Below are 19,315 nucleotides of genomic sequence, written 5' to 3'. Positions count from 1 at the left end.
TAAGAGTATCCAAACCAAACTGAGAATTCCATGCATCCCACATACACATGGAAATCCCATAGATAGATTGTTGGAATGGAATGCACACTTTCCCCTGGAGGGACACATCCTGGTTTCAGTGACTTCAAGAGAGAAGAGGAGAGAAAAAAANTAGTTTTTTNAAAAATGGATTAGCTGCCTGATGTTCACCTAATTTTAGCCTGTGAGAACAATTTATCTTAAATTTTAAAATGTTAAACTACTCAGAGTTGAGGAAAATTCTTAAAAATTCAGTCTATGTTTGGAAACTGGTTTTCTGTAGTTCTGAACAAATAACCATTTAACAAACTAAGATTACGTGAAATTTTGGGCTGTAGTAGGTAACAAGTGTTTCTACTCATCCCAATCCTACTTATGTTCATTCCCACATATTAATATTTAATAATCCTTACATTTGGTTTAACGCCTTTTACTTTTGGAGGGTGTCTCAAAGCGCTTCACAGGATTTACTTTAAAGTAGAGTGACTGTTTTTTGGGGTAGGTAATTGCGGCAACCAATTTACATACAATAATGAATTGAATGTCTTTTTATTAAGTAACTGTAATTTATAATAGTCCTTCCATTTGATATAGCGTCTTATCATGTTGTGATGTGTCAAAGCACTTCACAGGATATAACTTGTTCAGTATACATTTCAGCATCTTGAAAATCATTCAGTGGTTTTAAAAAAANCTGTACTTTTGTAACTGGTACGACAAAACTCTGTTCAAAAATAATTATATTCAGGGCTGCTTTGCTCAGGTTTATGACGCTTGATTAATGTTCTGTACTTATTGGAGCGCATCTCTGGCACGCTCCAAAATACCAGTTGTCAGTTCTAAAAGCATTAGAAGGATTAAACCGAATGATATAACTGCTGAAACTACGTTAAATAACTACGTTAATAAAGTGGCTTGCGTTAGGATTGAAAGGTCGCTGTAACTGGTTCAAATTCACATCAAACATTCACTTCAAAGTTTATTTTTTGTTTCAGCAATTGAGTCTTTTCACAGTCCAGCCCATGGAAAATCAAATTATGCTTCAAATCAATATTTATAAAAACTGATGCATTCCATTCCATTTCAGTTAAACCTGTGATTTCCTGACCCAGAGGCGAGTGGCACCAACTGAGATAATAGCATATTACTGTGTTATTATCTCAGCTGGTAGCACTCACGCATCTGGGTCTGAAGGTCGTGGTTTCAAGACCCACTTCTGAGACTTTTGAGCTCACAATCTAGGCTGGCGCTCCAGTACAATGTTGGAGAAATACTGCATTGTTGGAGGTGCTGTCCTTTGCATTAGATGTTGAACTGAAGTCAAGACTGCCTATTCAGGTGGACTTTAAAGATCCCATGGCGATATTCAAAATGAGAAGGGTGTATGTTGGCCAAAGATCCTCTAAATATATTGGTCATGCAAATATATTGCACCACAAAAACATGTGGGTATTTGTGGGACATTTCTTTGTTGCTGTGTTTACCTACAAATATACACAGTCAATACACTTAACAGTAATTACTGTAAAGCGCTTTGAGTCATTCTGACATAGGTACTATATAAAATGCAAGGATCGTTATTCTTCCCTACCATCCTGTTCGCTCCCTCCGCTCAGCGGGCTTTGGTCTGCTTCACGTCCCCCGCCTGGCTCGCCCCACTATTGGTGGGCGGGCCTTCCGCTACTCTGCACCCACCCTCTGGACCTCCATCCCGCAGTCCCTCAGTCTCGCCCCCTCCCTCGCCATCTTCCAAGACCCATCTCAAGACCCTCCTCTTCGACCGTGCATTCGATCTCCCTGCTTCACCCCCTCCCCTTCACTCTTCCCCACCCCAAACCCCAGCTTGGGTCCGTAACTCTGTCTGTCCAGCTCCTTGGGACGTCCTCCCAACGTGAAAGGTGCTACACAAATGTAATTTTGTTGTTGTTCTTCTTCTTCTTCCCCCTAATTTTCTGTCATCATGAAGGTGGACATGTTGTGGAACAGGACACTTTCCTTTATAGGACATCCAGTGGTAAAGCGACTTCATGTTCAGCCCTGGAACGGGGAATTCCCATTGCAATCCCCAGCTTTGGAAGTAAATCAAATTGGAACAGCATTCAGTGTGATGTTCATCTGGTCACCAGAAGGAATTACCTTATTAAACAATCTTGTTCAGAATTATTACAATTTAAATCTGATGTTTTTGCAAAGAAGGCTTTATTGTTGACCAAAGAATATAACTCTGTAATCCTTGTATTCTAGATAGCAGAGGTAGATAGCCGTCTGATAGCAGCTGAAATACAATATCTCACCTACCTAGAGAATGTTTGGTGGATAGATGGACAAATGTGTATGTGCGGTGTGGTGATTGCTGGCACATTGCAAAAACAAAACAAATTTATTTTTCCTTTTGCTTTAGGCTGGAGATTGAAGACAAGCATTTCGAAGAGGGCTTGGCCAAGGCGGGATGTGAAGTTCACTGTTTTGACCCCAGCATCAAAGAGCCTCATATTCAGCAGAGTAACGGTCTGTGGCACCATCGAGTTTCAGTAGACTGGAGGGACCCCAACCCTGCTATTGCTGCCCAGAAGCATTACAGAACTATAAAAAAACTGGGCACAATTATGAATGATTATCAACATCAAAAGGTGAGTGTCAACTTGGCTGAAGTGGAGATCAACAAAAACAACTTGAATTTATATCATAGAATCATAGAATTATACAACGCAGAAGGAGGCCATTTGACCCATTGTGTCTGTGCCGGCTCTTTTAAAAGAGCTATCCAAATCAATCCCACTCCCTCCGCACCCTCCCTGCAAATTTGTGCTTTCCAAATATTTGTCTACTTCTTTCTTAAAAGTTGTTATCAAATTGACTTCCACCATCCTTTTAGGCAATGCATTCCAGATCCAAACAACTCTCTGTGAAAAAATTTCTCCTCACCTCCCCTCTGTTTCTTTTAACAACTATTTTAAATCGGTGTCCTCGGGTTACCGACCCACCTACCAGTGGAAATAATTTAAGACCATAAGACGTAGGAGCAGGAGTAGGCCATTCGGCCCCTCAAGCCTGCCCCGCCATTTAATAAGATCATGGCTGATCTTCTAAGCTAATTCCATTTACCTGCCCTATCCCCATATCCCTTAATCCCTCTATCCTTTAGAAATCTATCAACCTCAGGCTTGAATATGTTCAAGGACTGAGCATCCACAGCCTTCTGGGGTAGAGAATTCCACAAATTCACTACCATCTGAGTGAAGAAATGTTTCCTCAACTCAGTTTGAAAAGGCTGACATTTAATCTTGAGATTATGACCCCTAGATTTAGATTCTCCAACCAGGGGAAACAAACTCACAGCATCTACCCTGTCAAGACCCTTAAGAATTTTATAGGTTTCTATAAGATCACCTGTAATTCTTCTATATTCTAGAGAATATAGGCCTAGTTTACTCAACATATCCTTGTAGGTCAACCCCCTCATCCCAGGAACCAACCTAGAGAACCTATGTTGCACCCCCTCTAAGGCGAGTATGTCCTTTCTTAAATAAGGAGACCAAAACTGCACACAATATTCTAGGTGTGGTCTCACTAAGGCCTTATACAACTGAGGCAAGACTTCCCTACTCTTGTACTCTAACCCTTTTGCAAAAACGCCAACATGGCATTAGCCTTCCTAGTTGCTTGCTGTACCTGCATACTAATTTTTTGTGACTGGTGTGCAAGGACAGCCAAATCCCTCTGAACACTAACAATACCCAGTCTCTCCCCCTCTAGAAAATAATCCGCTTTTCTATTTTTACTACCTAGTTGAATCACTTCACACTTCCCCACTCCATCTGTCACCTTCTTGCCCACTCACCTAGCCTGTCTATTTCCCTTTGTATTCTTTGTGTGTCATCCTCATAGCTTACTCTCCCACCTATCTTTGTATAGTCCGCGAATTCAGATATATTAAATTCTATTGCCTCATCTAAATCATTGATATAGACTGTAAATAATTGAGGCCCAAGCACTGATCCTTGTGGCACTCCACTAGTCACATCCTGCCGATCTGAGAAGGACCCGTTTATCCCCACTCTCTATTTTCTTCCTGTTAGCCACTCTCCAATCCATGCTAATATATTACCTTTAATTCCATGGGCTCTAATCTTATGCAACAGCCTTTTTTGTGGCACCTCGTCGAATGCCTTCTGGAAATCCAAATACACCACATCTACTGGTCCCCCCCTATCTAACCTGCTAGTTACATCCTCAAAAAACTCTATAAGATTTATTAAACATGATTTCCCTTTCGTAAAGCCATGTTGACTCTGTCTAATCACGTTATGATTTTCCCAGAACCCCACGACGACGTTCCTAATTAAAGACTCTAGAATTTTTACCACCACTGATGTCAGACTAAATGGTCTATAGTTCCCCATTTTTTGTCTCCCACCCTTCTTAAATAGCAGGGTTACATTTGCGACCTTCCAAACACTGGGAACCGTTCCAGAATCCAGGGAATTTTGGAAGATCAAAAACAAAGCATCCACTATCTCTGTAGCCACCTCTTTTAAAACCCTAGGATGCAGGCCATCAGGTCCAGGGGATTTATCGGTTTTTAATCCTATCAATTTCTCTAGTACTATTGCTTTACTGATGTTCATTTCTTTAAGTTCCTCACTAACATTAGCCTCCAAGTTCCCCTCTATTTTCAGTAAGTTTTCAGTGTCCTCTAACGTGAAGCCAGAAGCAAAATAAATGTTTAATGACTCTGCCATTTCTTTATTCCCCATTATAATTTCTCCTGTCTCTGCCTGCAAAGGACCAACATTCACTTTTGATAGTCTCTTCCTCTTTATGTACTTGTAAAAACTCTTACAATCTGTCTTTATGTTCCTAACTAGTTTACTCTCATATTCCATTTTCTCTCTGTTAATCAGTTTCTTGCTTTTCCTTTGCTGATCTCTAAAGCCCTCCCAATCATCAGGTTTACTGCTCTTTTTGGCAGTATTATAGGCCTTTTTTAATTTTATACTTTCCCTAACTTCTCTAGTTAGCCAAGCTTGAACCACTTTTCCCGTGGTATTTTTGTTTCAAGGGAATATGTGATCGCTGGGAATTATGTATTATATCTTTAAATGTTTGCCATTGCTGATCTACCATTATATTTTTTAATCCAATTTCCCAGTCTATTTTAGCCAAATCTTCTCTCATACCTTGGGATGTCCTCCCGACGTGAAAGGTGCTATATAAATAATTTTGTTGTTGGTGGTGGTGGTGATGGTTGTTGTTGTGCCTGCAAAGTTGGCTTTATTTAGATTTAAGACCCTTGCTTCGGGTTCAACTATATCACTCTTTAACTTAATGTTAAATTCCATCTGATTATGGTCACTCTGCCCGACAGGAGCCTTAACTTCCAGATTGCTAATTAGCCCTATTTCATTCCACAAAACAAGATTTGTTTACCTCGGCTAGGCTTTATACACTCCGCTTGACCTCAGCTCCTCCCCACGCTGTCCTGGCTCCATTTCCGCCCTCGTTTCTCCTTGTTCATCCTATGGAAATCCCTCATAATTTTAAAAACTTCTACTAAGTCTCTTAACCTTCGCTGCTCCAATGAGAATAATCCTCGCTTCTCTAGCCTCTCCTAATAACTGAAGTCCCTCAATCCTGGTACCATCCTGGTAAATCTCCTTTGCACCCTCCCCAATGCCTTGACATCCTTCCTAAAGTGTGGTGTCCAGAATTGAACACAGTCTCTCGCTGAGGCCTAACCAGTGTTTTATAAAGGTTCATCATAATTTCCTGACTTTTGTATTCTATGCCCCTATTTATGAAGCCTAATATCCCGTATGTTTTTTTAACAGCTTTATCTACCTGTCCTTCCACCTTCAAAGATGTATTTGTATGAACCCTCAGGTCTCTCTGTTCCTTCACCCCCTTTTAAGATTGTACCATCAGCTTATATTGCCTCTCCGCATTCTTCCTCCCAAAATGTATCACTTTACATTTATCCACATTAAACTTCATCTGCCACATGTCTGCCCATTTCACCAGTCTATCTATGTCCATTTGCAGGAGGTCCCCTCCTCCTCACCCTCTATATGCTCCCCCTCGGTGACATCATCCGCAGACATGGGGTTAACTTCCACACGTATGCAGATGACACCCAACTCTACCTTTCCTCCTCTACCCTCAACTCCACGACCACCGATGTCCTGACAGCCGCCTGTCTGACATCGAGTCCTGGATGAGAGACAACTTTCTTCAGCTCAACGTGCGCAAAACTGAGGCCCTCCTGATTGGCTCACGTCAGCGCCTCCGCACCTCAGGCGCTGACAGCATCAGCATCCAAGGCTGCGCTCTCCACCTCTCAAAGCCGTCAGGAACCTCGGGGTTCTGTTCGACCCTCATGTGAGTCTCAATTCATATGAGCCAATCTAGAAAGGTAACCATATATTGGTCAAAATCTGCATCAGTTGGCTGTAAAAGGTAGAATGTGGTCAATATATTTTCTGGTTCAAAGTCAGAAATGTGCCATAGGCATTTTATAGCATTCAGAATTTGGCAAATTCTTAAATACTCCCTTAATTTTGAAACTGCAAAATATGTTCCTTCACTTTTATGGCTCATATGAATTGAGAGAGGACAATTTGAACAGCAACTTTGAATAGGTCAATATACAATACGCATCTCAGATATTATTAAAACAATTACGTACTACCCAGTTGGTGTAATAGAATACACCAGTTTTTAAGTTAACAGTTGCCAGGGATGATGTGGTGGTGCTCAGGGTAAAGCTTTGCATTTCCTGCATGCTTGAGGCATGCAGTTCCTGATCTTGTCTTTGCTCCAGTAGATAATCATTGATTTACTTAACGGGATTCCTAATGGGAAGGGGGAAGTCAGCAATAAGCAATGGTGTGTGTTTACAGTGATGTGAAGGGGAAAACAATAGTAAATCTCTGAAAGTATCTATACATAAAATGGCGATAAGTGCTTGGCAGTATTGGTGTGATATATTTGATACTATGGTAGTTTTATATTTATTTCTCTTCCTGAAGCAAGATTTGCTCCTCCAGATTAGATCCTATACATCCAAAACAGTTTTAAATTCTACCATTCTGTCTTTATCTGTTGAAGTAAGATCTTAAGAAATTCTTTAAATTCCAGTTATAACAGTATTTTTCTCTGTTGGATTCCCCCCTTTCTCTCCGTGGAAAATAGCAACATCACATGTAATGCCAGGAGCTATGGATCACCTAAGTGAAGTCAAGCAAAATACTCCCTTTCTCTAACTGTCCCAACTATTTAAACACTCTTAGAAATGTGCACATTGATGCTGATTGTCAGCAATACGCAACAGCCAACCATCACTAATGGTTCATTTGTACTGGCTGGAAATCTGGTTTCTTCAGTTCTTTAGGTTTATTGCACAACAGAAGTTTACATAGGTTGGCAGCCCTGGTTTTAGCGAAGCTGTTGTGATACACCATCACATGCCTGTAAACCGATATGAATGAGATATGGGTTTACAGTTGAAATCCCCTGTAATCATTACTCTGAGGCACAACATTACAGGGAATTATCAAGAAGATGTCAAGAACATCTGTACTAATAGGGAGAAAGGGAAATCAGTGGGTGGGGAGAAGAGGGGGAATCGATGCCAGGTTATCCTGGGCGCTTTCAGAACAGCACTGATGCAAGGCCAGGACCAGAGCACCCAACTGTCGCCTTGGCTGTGGTGTCGTGAGGCATAGGAAAATAAACCGGTGCAGCAAGCAATTAGAAAGGCTCATAGCACATTAGCGTTTATTGCCAAGGGGTAAAAGTACAAGAGTAGGGAAGTCTTGCTGCAACTGTACAGGGCCTTGGTGAGACTGCACCTAGAATAATGTGTGCAGTTTTGGTCTCCGTATCTAATAAAGGGTACACTCGCCTTAGAGGGGGTGCAACATAGGTTCACTAGGTTGGTTCCTGGGATGAGGGGATTGACCTACAAGGATAGGTTGAGTAAACTAGGCCTATATTCTCTAGCATATAGAAGAATTAGAGGTGATCTTATAGAAACCTATAAGATTCTTAAGGGTCTTGACAGGGTAGATGTTGTGAGTCTGTTTCCCCTGGTTGGAGAATCTAAAACTAGGGGTCGTAGTCTCAGGATTAAAGATCAGCCCTTTAGAACTGAGTTGAGAAAACATTTCTTCACTCAGAGAGTAGTGAATTTATGGAATTCTCTACCCCAGGAGGCTGTGGATGCTCAGTCATTGAACATATTCAAGACTGAGATCGATAGATTTTTAAAAACTAAGGGATTAAGGGATATGGGGATAGGGCGGGTAAATGGAATTAGGTTAGAAGATCAGCCATGATCTTATTAAATGGCGGGGCACGCTCGAGGGGCTGAATGGCCTACTCCTGCTCCTGTTTCTTATGTTCTTTATTCCTTTTAAGAACTGTAAAGAGGGGGATGTCAAAAACCAACAATTAAGAATTAATTAAGAATTACAGTATGTCCATTACTGTAGCAAACCCAGTGTAACTCTTCCTATCAAATAATATTCTTTTGGAATTGAATATATATATAATGAATCTGTGTTGGATAACTTGTGCCATTTAAAATAATATTCCATTGGAAACTAACTGGTTATTCATGTGACTGGGAATTGTGCTTGATAAATTATCACTCACTTGGTAATAGCTTGGCTAGTTTGGAGTTCGAATGCCCTTAATTTAAATAGTTGATTTACAATGCAACAGAATCCAAATTTACATTTAAATAGCATCTTTCATGTCTGGAGGATTCTCAATGCGCTTATTTCATTTGGTCCTAGAACATTGTCAATATAGTTATAGCATTGTTAGCACAAGTGACTTTCTACCAGTTACTTTTATTCAAGTTTATTGATTGCAGGAATATTTTAAAAGCTGGTACGTTTTTTGTGAGAAAGTATCTGTGGCACAATTGTGTGACTGTTTGGAATGATCTTTCTTATCAGTGTCCCCTTGCTCCACAGTGATTCCACACTGACTCTGTTTTAGGGTTCTCACTCGAGCTGGTTTGGATCATTTTTAATCAGCCGGCAAGCCACAAGGCACTGAATCATGTGCTGGATTGGGTTTTGTGAATTTAAAATAGAAAAATACAAGTCAGGCCAAACATAATACCACATCTGTGATTATTACCACAATGTTATTCATGTCAGATTCTGACAAGCTGCCAATATTGCATGCTATTTTTACTGGAATGAGTGTTCCTTATTGTACTCTATAAAGACAACAGGATTCTACGTTAACTTTGAAGGTTTGCGCCAATGCAAACTATTCTCTACAATTGACCTCCCGCTGTTCGTAAAGCAATGTAAATCGCTCATGTGATCACAAGTTGTTTTTTTTCTTATTTTTAATATTGGAGAAAGTGAAAAGTTTCTACTCAAATAGTATTTTCCAATTATCATCAGACTACAGCAGCACAAAACACCACTATATTTTGTAAACATTGGTAATGTACCACAGGTATTGAGGAATGGGAAATGTATTTAATTATTTTTAGTTTTAAAATGCTCAGGTAGTACTCAGTTTGACCATGAGTTGAACTTTATAGATCCTTCAATGGACATCTTTCACTGGCTCTCAACAAAATCTTTGGATAGAATACTCTGCAGTCAGGAAATATAGGAGATGACAAGGGTGGGTAGAAATCAATGTAGCCAGTTCTAACTTGCATAAGAGCACTATGTTGAAGAACAGTGGGTTGACTGTATTGAAGAGCAAGTTGTGGCACAGAATGCTAGAATTGGGAGAAAATGTAAGTAAAAATGTGAAATATAACCTAATATGTTCTGCAGAGCATGTGATCCTGACCCTAGTATGATATAAGAAATGACCAATGCTATTAATGTGGTAAATGCTATCATTCTTTCACTTTTTTCTCTCTCGTTGACTTCTTACTCTCATGGTGGGGGGTTGCGTGGGTGGAGGGGGGTATTTTTTTCAACAGTAAACCTACTGTCGTTGGTGGAGTGACGATTATAATAATAATTATTGGATTTAATATAGCACCTTTCAAGTTGGAGAACATTTCAGAGTCCTTCACAGGATATACTATAAAGTACAGTACAGTGATTCTATGTTTTGTAGACAAGCATGGCAGCCAATTTTGCACACAGCAAGGTCACACAAACAGTGAATGATCAATTTTATTTGGGGGATTGGCTGCTGCATTTCACCCCCAGTCAAATTACTTGACAGAATATACAGTCAATTTTCCCTTCTCAATAGTGCTGTGGGATCTTTAATGTCTACTTGGCAGATTAGAGCTCAGTTTAATGTCTCATCCAAAGGACGGCATCGCCGACAATCCAGCAGGACTGTGCTGCTGTGCCAGCCTATACTTGTGTTCAAAGATTTGGGGCTTGAACCCACAACCTTCTGATTCTGAGGTGACATTGCTATCAACTAAGCCAGATTGACACTCAATGGGAAACTGCCTCACCATGGTCAGTAATTGTTCCAACCAGCAAAGAATCACCTCTTGGCCTCCCTGTGTTAGTATAACCACACACTTTTTTTACGCTATGTGTGTAAATGCCCTTTCTCCCTCTTCCTTAGTCAGTCGCACTCTCCAAGTAACCTGCACACGCGAGTTACAGAGAGGTGAATGCATGTGCATAAGAAGATTTCAACAATAATTTATCACTGTCTATTTCTGCTTCAGTCGCTGTGGAGTGGAGCTTGTCCATAATGTAAAACACTGAGTGACTACAGGGCTGACCAGGATGGATCAGGGCAATTGCGATGACTGCTGCTTTATGGGTGGACACATCACACTCCTGAGCTGAGTGGTTCTCTTTTGCCTTTGAGACTTGAATATATGCAATGAGCTCCAGCAGGAGGCTGACATAAAACAAAGAAATAAATAGAAAACAAATTGAATGTTTTTTTAAACAAACTCTTGGTTGGGGGGAGAAATACTTAATTGGGAAAGTACTCCCCACGTATATGTTTCATTTCAGTTTTCTAAGTATGTTCAGCAGACTGAAAATAGAATGGGGTTGAAAGGGGAAAGGTGTGTTGAGAGAGTCTGGCTAAAGTCAGGCTTTATCCACTGAAGCAGAGGAGATTGAGAGGGGATGTGATAGAAGTATTTTGGATACTAAAGAGGCAGGTAGATAGAGAAATAATGTTTCAGGACCTCATTGTGTTTGCTAGTTCCTGACACCTATCGATGTTAAACCAGGTTTGTATTCTGCCCTGCTCGGGTCTCATACACAGAGCAATACTAGTACCTCTGTGACTCAACTCTGAGCTGCCAATTTGCACACTGCAAGCACAACAGGCTAGCCTAGGTCAATAGGACAGTACAAGCTCAGTGATATTTGTATCTTGACACGCATTACACTGCTGCATGCTCTCCAGGCAGTCCCAGGTTGATTGACAGTTGAGGCAATCTGATGGCTGAGTTTTTATACAGGTGATGTTGCAATGTCACCCTAGCACTGACCCCTATGGCTCCAGGGTTGAGTTCAGTTGTTGAACTGCTTGTGTACTAGAATAATATCTCATGAAGGGAATCTTTGGAGGGGTTTAAAACCTAAGCCATGTTTTCCTCGGAGGTCTGCAGCATAAACAGGGTTTTTGTTCTCCTAATATTTCAGTCTGAGACTGGCAGTTATGCAATTCTACTGGAGATTCATTCACAATCTCTTGCCATTGTGGCGGGCACAGCACACTATGTCTCGAAGCACCTCTAACCATATGTAATTTAATAAGGGCCAATAAAATTACGTTGTTTTATCTCATTTTTTTTCCCAACATATACTATATAACATTCTTAAACATCCAAAACCCTTTCCCTTCCAACTCCTCCCTTTACTTTTAGCCTAATGAAAAGCCATTTGAATACCAAAGTGCGTTGAGGTAATGCTGGAGTCTAACCAGCTAATACCACGTAACTTGCCATTGATATTGCTGTCCGGCAAGCTTTCCCGCTGCTTGTCCAGCTAGGACCACCCTTCCCGTTCGTGCTTTGGCTTGCAGAGTTAACAGGGGTTTAGTGGGATGACTCCCTGCCCCTAGTGATTGTCTGCCGTTCCAGGTGCTGCTGATGAGCCAGGCTGGCGGTGCTGTTATTAATAGTGCCCTAGAATACTACAGACCCGCCTGGCTCAAGAAATAATAATAATAATAATAATCCTTGCATTTGATATAGAGCTTTTCACGTCAGGAGGACGTCCCAAAGCGCTTCACAGAACACACTGTAAAGTGAATTGACTGTATATTTGTGGGCGAATGCGGCAGCCAATTGCGCACAGCAATGTCCCACAAACAGTCGTAGATTGAAAATGACCAATTTATTATTGTTTTGGGTTTTGGAGGCATTATTATTAGACGTGTGGAGTAAGGAAACTTGCCCAAGGTTTCGCCCTGCCTGGAATTGAACTCAGGTCAACTCAGGTCTCTCGCTTGCAAAGCGAGTGCTCTAACCACTGAGCTACAGGACTCCTCAATGGACTACCGAGACTGCCACAGAGGGCTAGCTCAATTCCAACGTTCCATTGCCATGCATGTCACCTTGGAGCCAGTTCAGCTCTAAGGTGACATGGCTGGCAATAGAACGTGTACACATCACTGTCTCACAAACAGCACAAAGTAAATGACCAATCTTATTTAGGGCATTGTTGGCCAGGATACTGGGGAAACTCGCTTCCCTGATGTTCTGAATGGCCTTGTTTTGTGCTGAAAAGTCTATATTTCTATATATTGACACTTAGAAGAATGAAGATGTGAGTGGCACTATACAAATGTAATTTTGTTATTATTGTTATCTAAATGTTACTGCTTGTTTTAGGCAATATTAATGGCAGGTTCAACTTACTGATATGTTTGGCTTGAGTTGATTTTAAATAGCAGCAAGATTATTCTATCTTTTTATATTGCCTCAAAATAGCTCTCCTGATTTTCTTGGCATCAGTCTGAGTCTAATGTACCATTTTTGTAAGTTTTCTTTTGTCGATGTTTGTGCAGAACAAAATGAGGGAAGTTAGTTCTGGGAAAAGGGATACTTTGCCAAATAAAGGCACCCATTATTTAGCATCAATCACTCCCTGATCACTCAAGATGATAAGATTTGTTTGGTCCCTCTGATCTCATCTCTCCAGAACACATAACATAATAACATAACATGTAGGAGCAGGAGTAGGCCATTCGGCCCTTCGAGCCTGCCCCACCATTCAATCATGGCTGATCTTCTAATCTAACTCCAGCTAATAACCTAACCCTGCCTTATCCCCCTATCCCTTAATACCTTTTGCAATAAGTAATCTATCTATCTCAGTCTTGAATATGTTCAAGGACTGAGCGCCAACAGCCCTTTGGGGTAGCGAGTTCCATACATTCACTATCCTTTGAGTGAAGAAGTTCTTCCTCAACTCAGTGCGAAAGGGCTGGCCTCTGATTTTAAGGTTGTGACCCCTGGTTTTAGTTTCTCCAACCAGGGGAAGCAATCTCCCACTATCTACTCTATCATGCCCTTTGATGATCTTATAGGTTTCTATAAGAACCCCTCTAATTCTTCTATATTCTAGAGAATATAGGCCCAAATTGGTCAGCCTATCCTTGTAACCCATCCCCTTCAGCCCTGGTACTAACCTAGTAAATCTACGCTGCACCCCCTCCAAGGCAAGTACATCCTTCCTTAAATAAGGAGACCAAAACTGTGCACAGTATTCCAGATGTGGTCTCACCAGGGCCCTATACAGTTGCAGCAAGACTTCCCTACTCTTATACTCTAATCCTTTCATAATGAATGCTAACATACCGTTCGCCTTCCTAATTGCTGCTGCACCTGCAGACTAACTTTCTGTGATTGGTGTACAAGGACACCCAAGTCCCTCTGGACGCTAACACATTCAATACCCACCCTACGGTGCTCCCATCACAACATCAAGCTGCTCCAGTGTCCTGGCCTCTATCACCTTTCCTGGCAACCTTTGCAGAGTAAATCTTTATCATCATCATAATAATAATAATTACATGGATTTGATGTAGCACGTTGTCGAGTCATCTCAAAGCACTTCACAGGATAAAGTGTAAAGTGGAGTGACTTTGTATTTTGTGGGCGAAATGCGAATAGTGCTATGGGATCTTTAATGTCCATCTGAACAGGCAGACGGGACTTCCGTTTAATGTCTCATCCGAAGGACCGCACCTCTGCCAATGCAACACCCCCCAGTATCCACTTAGACTATGTGATTCCAAGTCACGACGTGGGGCTTCAATCCACTGTCTTATGACTCAGAGGCAAGTCAGACTGACTCAGTTGCTCACTGGCTCAATGACTTCATGCCAACTCCTAACAATCAACTTTAGCTCCACCCTCAGAAATAAATCTTTTGCTGCATGTAATGCCCATGCCAACAATCCTGTAAAGATGAAAAAAAAATGCAAACATTGAAAATTTGAAAATAACATAGGGATTGCAAATCAGGTAATTCATGAAGGTGAAACATAGATTAATTGTTCATAGTTATATGATTCTTCATCAGAACTCAAAATGGTGGTCCGTCCTTTGAGAAGATTAAGGAGATCCAGAGCAAGATATTAGGATGAAATAAAACATTCTGTTCTGTTTGCTAAATATAGAAATTTATCACTGTGCCCTGTGCTGTTCTGTGTCTTTCACTATGTTTAACAATACATCACTGTGTCCTTATGAATAATGAATACAATTTAAGTTGTTATTAAAATTGAATTGTGAGTATAAACCTTAGTTGCATTGAATTGTGAATTATACATTTAGCATTTCATGACGTCACTACCTAGGTTTATCTGAGCTAAAAAACTCTGATATGCCAGCTCCATAATTGCAGTCAACATTACTTACATCAACTGTTCTGCCTGTGGCTGTTAAAAGTAACAGCTGTTATATAAATGTTTATGTGCCTGGTCCCATCCTGGCACCTGTAAGAGATTACAGTGGCTTTGCACATCACAGTGCATACAGGAGGTGACTGATCCAAAGGGCTGACAGGTTTACTAACCCTCCAAAATGTGTGGCCAAAATAGCTCACCACACAGTATTGTTCCAGATTGCTGGTTGGACCTCATTTAGACTCTAGAGTCTATTTTGGGCAGCCAACCATAAGAAGGATATATTAACCTTGGAGTGCTTCCAGCACTGATTCACCAGATTAATATCTGGGTTGAAGAAGTTTAGTTATGCTGGAACCCTGGTTAAATTTGGTTTACATTACTTGGAGCTGAGGAGGCTGAGGGTGAGGTTTAAAATCATGAAATATATTGGCGACTCTTGCCTCTAATAGAAACATCCAAAATGGGGGCAGGGGGGGTGGAGTCCTGTAGCTCAGTGGTTAGAGCACTCGCTTTGCAAACGAGAGACCTGAATTCAATTCCAGACAGGGCGAAACCTTGGGCAAGTTTCCTTACTCCACACACCTAATAATAATCCCTCCAAAACCAAAAACAATAATAAATTGGTCATTTTCAATCTACGACTGTTTGTGGGACATTGCTGTGTGCAATTGGCTGCCGCGTTCGCCCACAAAGATACAGTCAATTCATTTTACAGTGTGTTCTGTGAAGCGCTTTGGAACGTCCTCCCGACGTGAAAAGCGCTATATCAAATGCAAGGATTATTATTATTATTATAGTCTTAAAATGAGAAGCTTAGCCAGATAGAACTTAAATCATAAATAATTTTTCTTTATATATAAAGTGAGATTAGATAATAATAATAGTAGCCCTTGCATTTGGTATAGTGCTGTATTGTGTTGTCAAACATGTTGTGAAAGCTTTTCACAGAATTTAACTATATTTACCAGATTTTCAGCTTTACTGTGTATTTCTAGGCATACATAGAAGCCAGGTTGCACACAACAATGTATCACAAACAGCCATAAAGTGAATAATCAATTTTAACTGAGGCAAAGAAGTTATGAAGATCAGAGTTGGGGTATGGGAAGGTGAAAGTTGAGAACATCCTCCAGCACAGAGCAAAATGGTGGTCTTTTTCAGGACTTCAGGGGCATTAAGAAAAATAAGGCCCACAGGTCTATACTCCAAGGCACTGTTGTGACAGACCAGTCAGCCAGGCTCATTGGCAGGCCAGTCACTTGGGGCAAGTGTTCTTCCCACTCCGCTGTTGTTTGTCCAGCAAGCCTATATATAGCAGATAGCATGGACTTAGCTGGACAAGAGCTTGCCAGGCAACACTTTCAAAGATTAGCTGCACGTTTTAGCTTGCTAGACTGTAGCAGCAGCTCCATGCACACTTTGCTTGGTTCTTGCTAACCTGCACGTCATACTTTTCAGAATTAGTAAGCCAGGTGCACACCTCTGGGGAGAGGGTGCACATTGCCATTCCAGAAACAGTGACATTTCCATAATAATCATAATCATAATATAAATTATAATAAATTTCTACGCATAGGCAACTTGCTAATGTGGAACTCTTACTTGGCTTTGGATACTTTTAAGCGTAGTGATGATTTCCAAGAGTGTCAAAAGCAGACCGATCAAAGAAAAGTCTTTGTTCAACATTTACAGTGGTCTTTAAAATAAAGCTACACGTACGCGCCCCCAACATCCTGCCCAGCTCCTACAATCCTTCAGTATTTTAATATAGTGACTTGTGCCAAATGAACTGGTTGCCCCCCACACAGACCTTTCCATGCTGAGCCCCTCTGCAATTGCAAATGTAAATGATCCCTTTGACCTGGGGGGGCTATGTTTGTTATATACACCACACATATAATGATCCTCAGATGCTGTTCAGCTGTCTCCATAGCCGAGTCAGCTGGCTGGAAGTAAAAGAAAATGAGTAATAATCTCCATCTGCAGATGTGATTTTGTTATAAAACGTGCGGCTTTCCTGCTGTTTGGAGAGGAAATGAAATCATTTTTCAGTCAAGAAATTCCCTGCATCGGGAAAAAGTAGACATGAAGAAGCTGAAAATTAAAATATCCTGCATTATTTAACAGCAAATGCAGTTTGCAAAGAACCTGGATAAATAATTCATTTCTGCTTGCCCCCTTTTTGATCATTGGCCTTTTCTCTCACTATGATAGCTCGGCATTTGCAATACCCTAAATCTCGCAATTTGATATTCACAAAACCAGAAGTGGCAATTTAGTATAATGGATCCGATTTATAAATGTCCCTTTTAGATCCTCATGTGTGACATTTAAAAAATATATGAAGTACACTGAAAATTCACTGATCCACTCCTGGATTCTGTCCAGGCTTACTCAATGTCTTTGTAGCTTGACTGTTTCCTGGAGTGTACTGTACTGGGAAAGATGTAACAGACTCCTTATTGCACCTGTCGCTGTAGCCCTCCTCAGGGAAGTAAGCAACAGAGTTTGACAATCAGATCTGATTGAGGATGGGCTAATCCATATTCAAATGGAATCTAAAATATATAAAATAAATATACATTTAAAAAAATTAAAATACCCAGGACAAGTAATAATTTTACTTAAAATTACTCAACGTAGCATTTGCAGCACATGCAACTGCATTGAAACTTTCAGTTTTTATTAATTTATGAGAGAATTTACCAGTCAGTTCTGTATAGGATATTTTATATCCATTACAATCACTAGACGTCCCAGAGGGTTTGGACTTGATTGACTGCCACGTGTGGCTCAGCAAAACACTATTTCATCTTAAGGTTTTTCCAAGCTTTTTTTTCACATTGTATATGTGGGAAGGAGTTTGTAATGTTTTCTTTTGGGAAAGGATTTGAAACAGGATTTACATAACTTTATTCCATCTAAATGTGTCTGGAATGACAGAAATTCATACCTAGGAGTTGTTACTGGCTGTGACCTGTCCTGTTGTTTTCTCCTGGAGGTTTGTGTTTATACAGATGTGTACATATTTGAATAAAGGAAATGAATGGTTTGTGCAGGGTAAATATTTTTACAAATGGATTGCCTATCTCCTACTGCTGCTTTTTCCACAACATGAGATGGTATGCTAACTTCACCTTCTTTGTTTAAGGAAACTATCTGCTTTCAACTTTCACTTATATAGCACCAATCATGTAAGGAGTTGCAAAGCACTTCACAAAGATGATGGGAAGTACTGAACAAGGAGAAAAGGAACAAATGGCACCGTTAAATACAGGTTTTAGTGTGGTTTTAAATGCTGAGAGACGGAGCAAGACAAAAGGATTTTGAGTGCATTCCAGAAAGCTGGGGTATAGTGGCTAAAGGTTCATCCATCAATGGCTGAACAGTAGACCACAGTTGAAAGAGCAGAGGTCATGGATGAGAAATCAAGGTAGGGAGGATTTCATTCAGGATATTGAAGTTGATCCCTGGGGTCTGGGAACCCGTTGGATTGGTGAGAATGGGGATAATGTGTGTTTGGTATTTAGCTTGGAAGAGGATCCAGGCAGTAGAGTGTGGATGACTTGGGGTTTGTGGGACATTCTGGAAGCAGAATAGTGGATGCGTAATAGTGTTTGAAGCAGAGCTGGAGGTCAAAAAAACAGAGATTACTCACTTGTTCAATCAGTTGGAGCACGCAGCCAGGGACTTTAATAACGTCAGAGCCAGAGGCGAAACAGAGCTGAAAAAGATAGTTTCAGAATTTTTAAAATTCCGCTTAAAGATTTAGTCTGTTGCAAAGATGAGAAAAAAAGAATAGTTTTAATGGTATGGTCATGGCATGTTGATTTGGGTGAATGAATATTCTCTCTGGCAAGCTTTGAGGCCTTTGTAATAATCACTTCAGTGGATTGACCAAGATCCTTGTTATGACCTTCAAATCACTTCACAATTTTGCTCTTTCTACCTTTGCAATCTTCTCCAGCCCTGTTCTCCTGCCCATACACCACAGTATAGTGTATTTGTTCTGCCGCTTGTTCTTTGTTCCTTCTGTCTCAGCGTTAGTGGAACTCCCTGTCAAAATCGCATCATGCATTTTCGTCCAAGCATTCAAACCGCTTTTCAAAACTTCGGGTTAAGGTACATTATTAAGCTTTACCCTGCATTTCATTTGAGAGGACTTGATGGCTGGACTGGCTACTAAAAGAAAGACATTTCCCTATGCTATCATGGTGTATCTTGATGGGAATCGAAACCCCAACATATAAGTCTAGTTATGTTAAAAAGTAAAAACTACTACTTGCTATTTATCTGAAGAAATATACTGTAATTCCCTAGTATTTCCTAAGAATTAATTAAACTCTAAAGTTCCCCTTTAAGGAAAATGACATCTTTGGCATTCCTTATACGGTAATTGAACAATATGTTTTTCAAATATTTTATGCAGTATTATTTGGGGTCTGAGTTCCTGGTTGCT

The 19,315-nt window shown here is 40.5% G+C and overlaps 1 protein-coding gene across 2 annotated transcripts in view; it reads left to right on the top strand.

Moving 5' to 3' along the window:
* mettl24 (methyltransferase like 24) overlaps positions 1-19,315 on the top strand; it is a 47,594-nt gene that overhangs the window by 27,174 nt on the left and 1,105 nt on the right. For both annotated transcript variants that reach the window (XM_007893980.2, XM_042333679.1), the window contains one exon: positions 2,420-2,648. In XM_007893980.2, coding sequence (XP_007892171.1) covers positions 2,420-2,648 — 229 coding nt within the window. The remainder of the gene's footprint in view (positions 1-2,419; positions 2,649-19,315) is intronic.

Source organism: Callorhinchus milii, unplaced genomic scaffold, assembly GCF_018977255.1.
Source record: "Callorhinchus milii isolate IMCB2004 unplaced genomic scaffold, IMCB_Cmil_1.0 Scaffold3, whole genome shotgun sequence".
Lineage (NCBI taxonomy): Eukaryota > Metazoa > Chordata > Chondrichthyes > Chimaeriformes > Callorhinchidae > Callorhinchus > Callorhinchus milii.
This window is presented reverse-complemented; position numbering and strand designations above follow the sequence as displayed.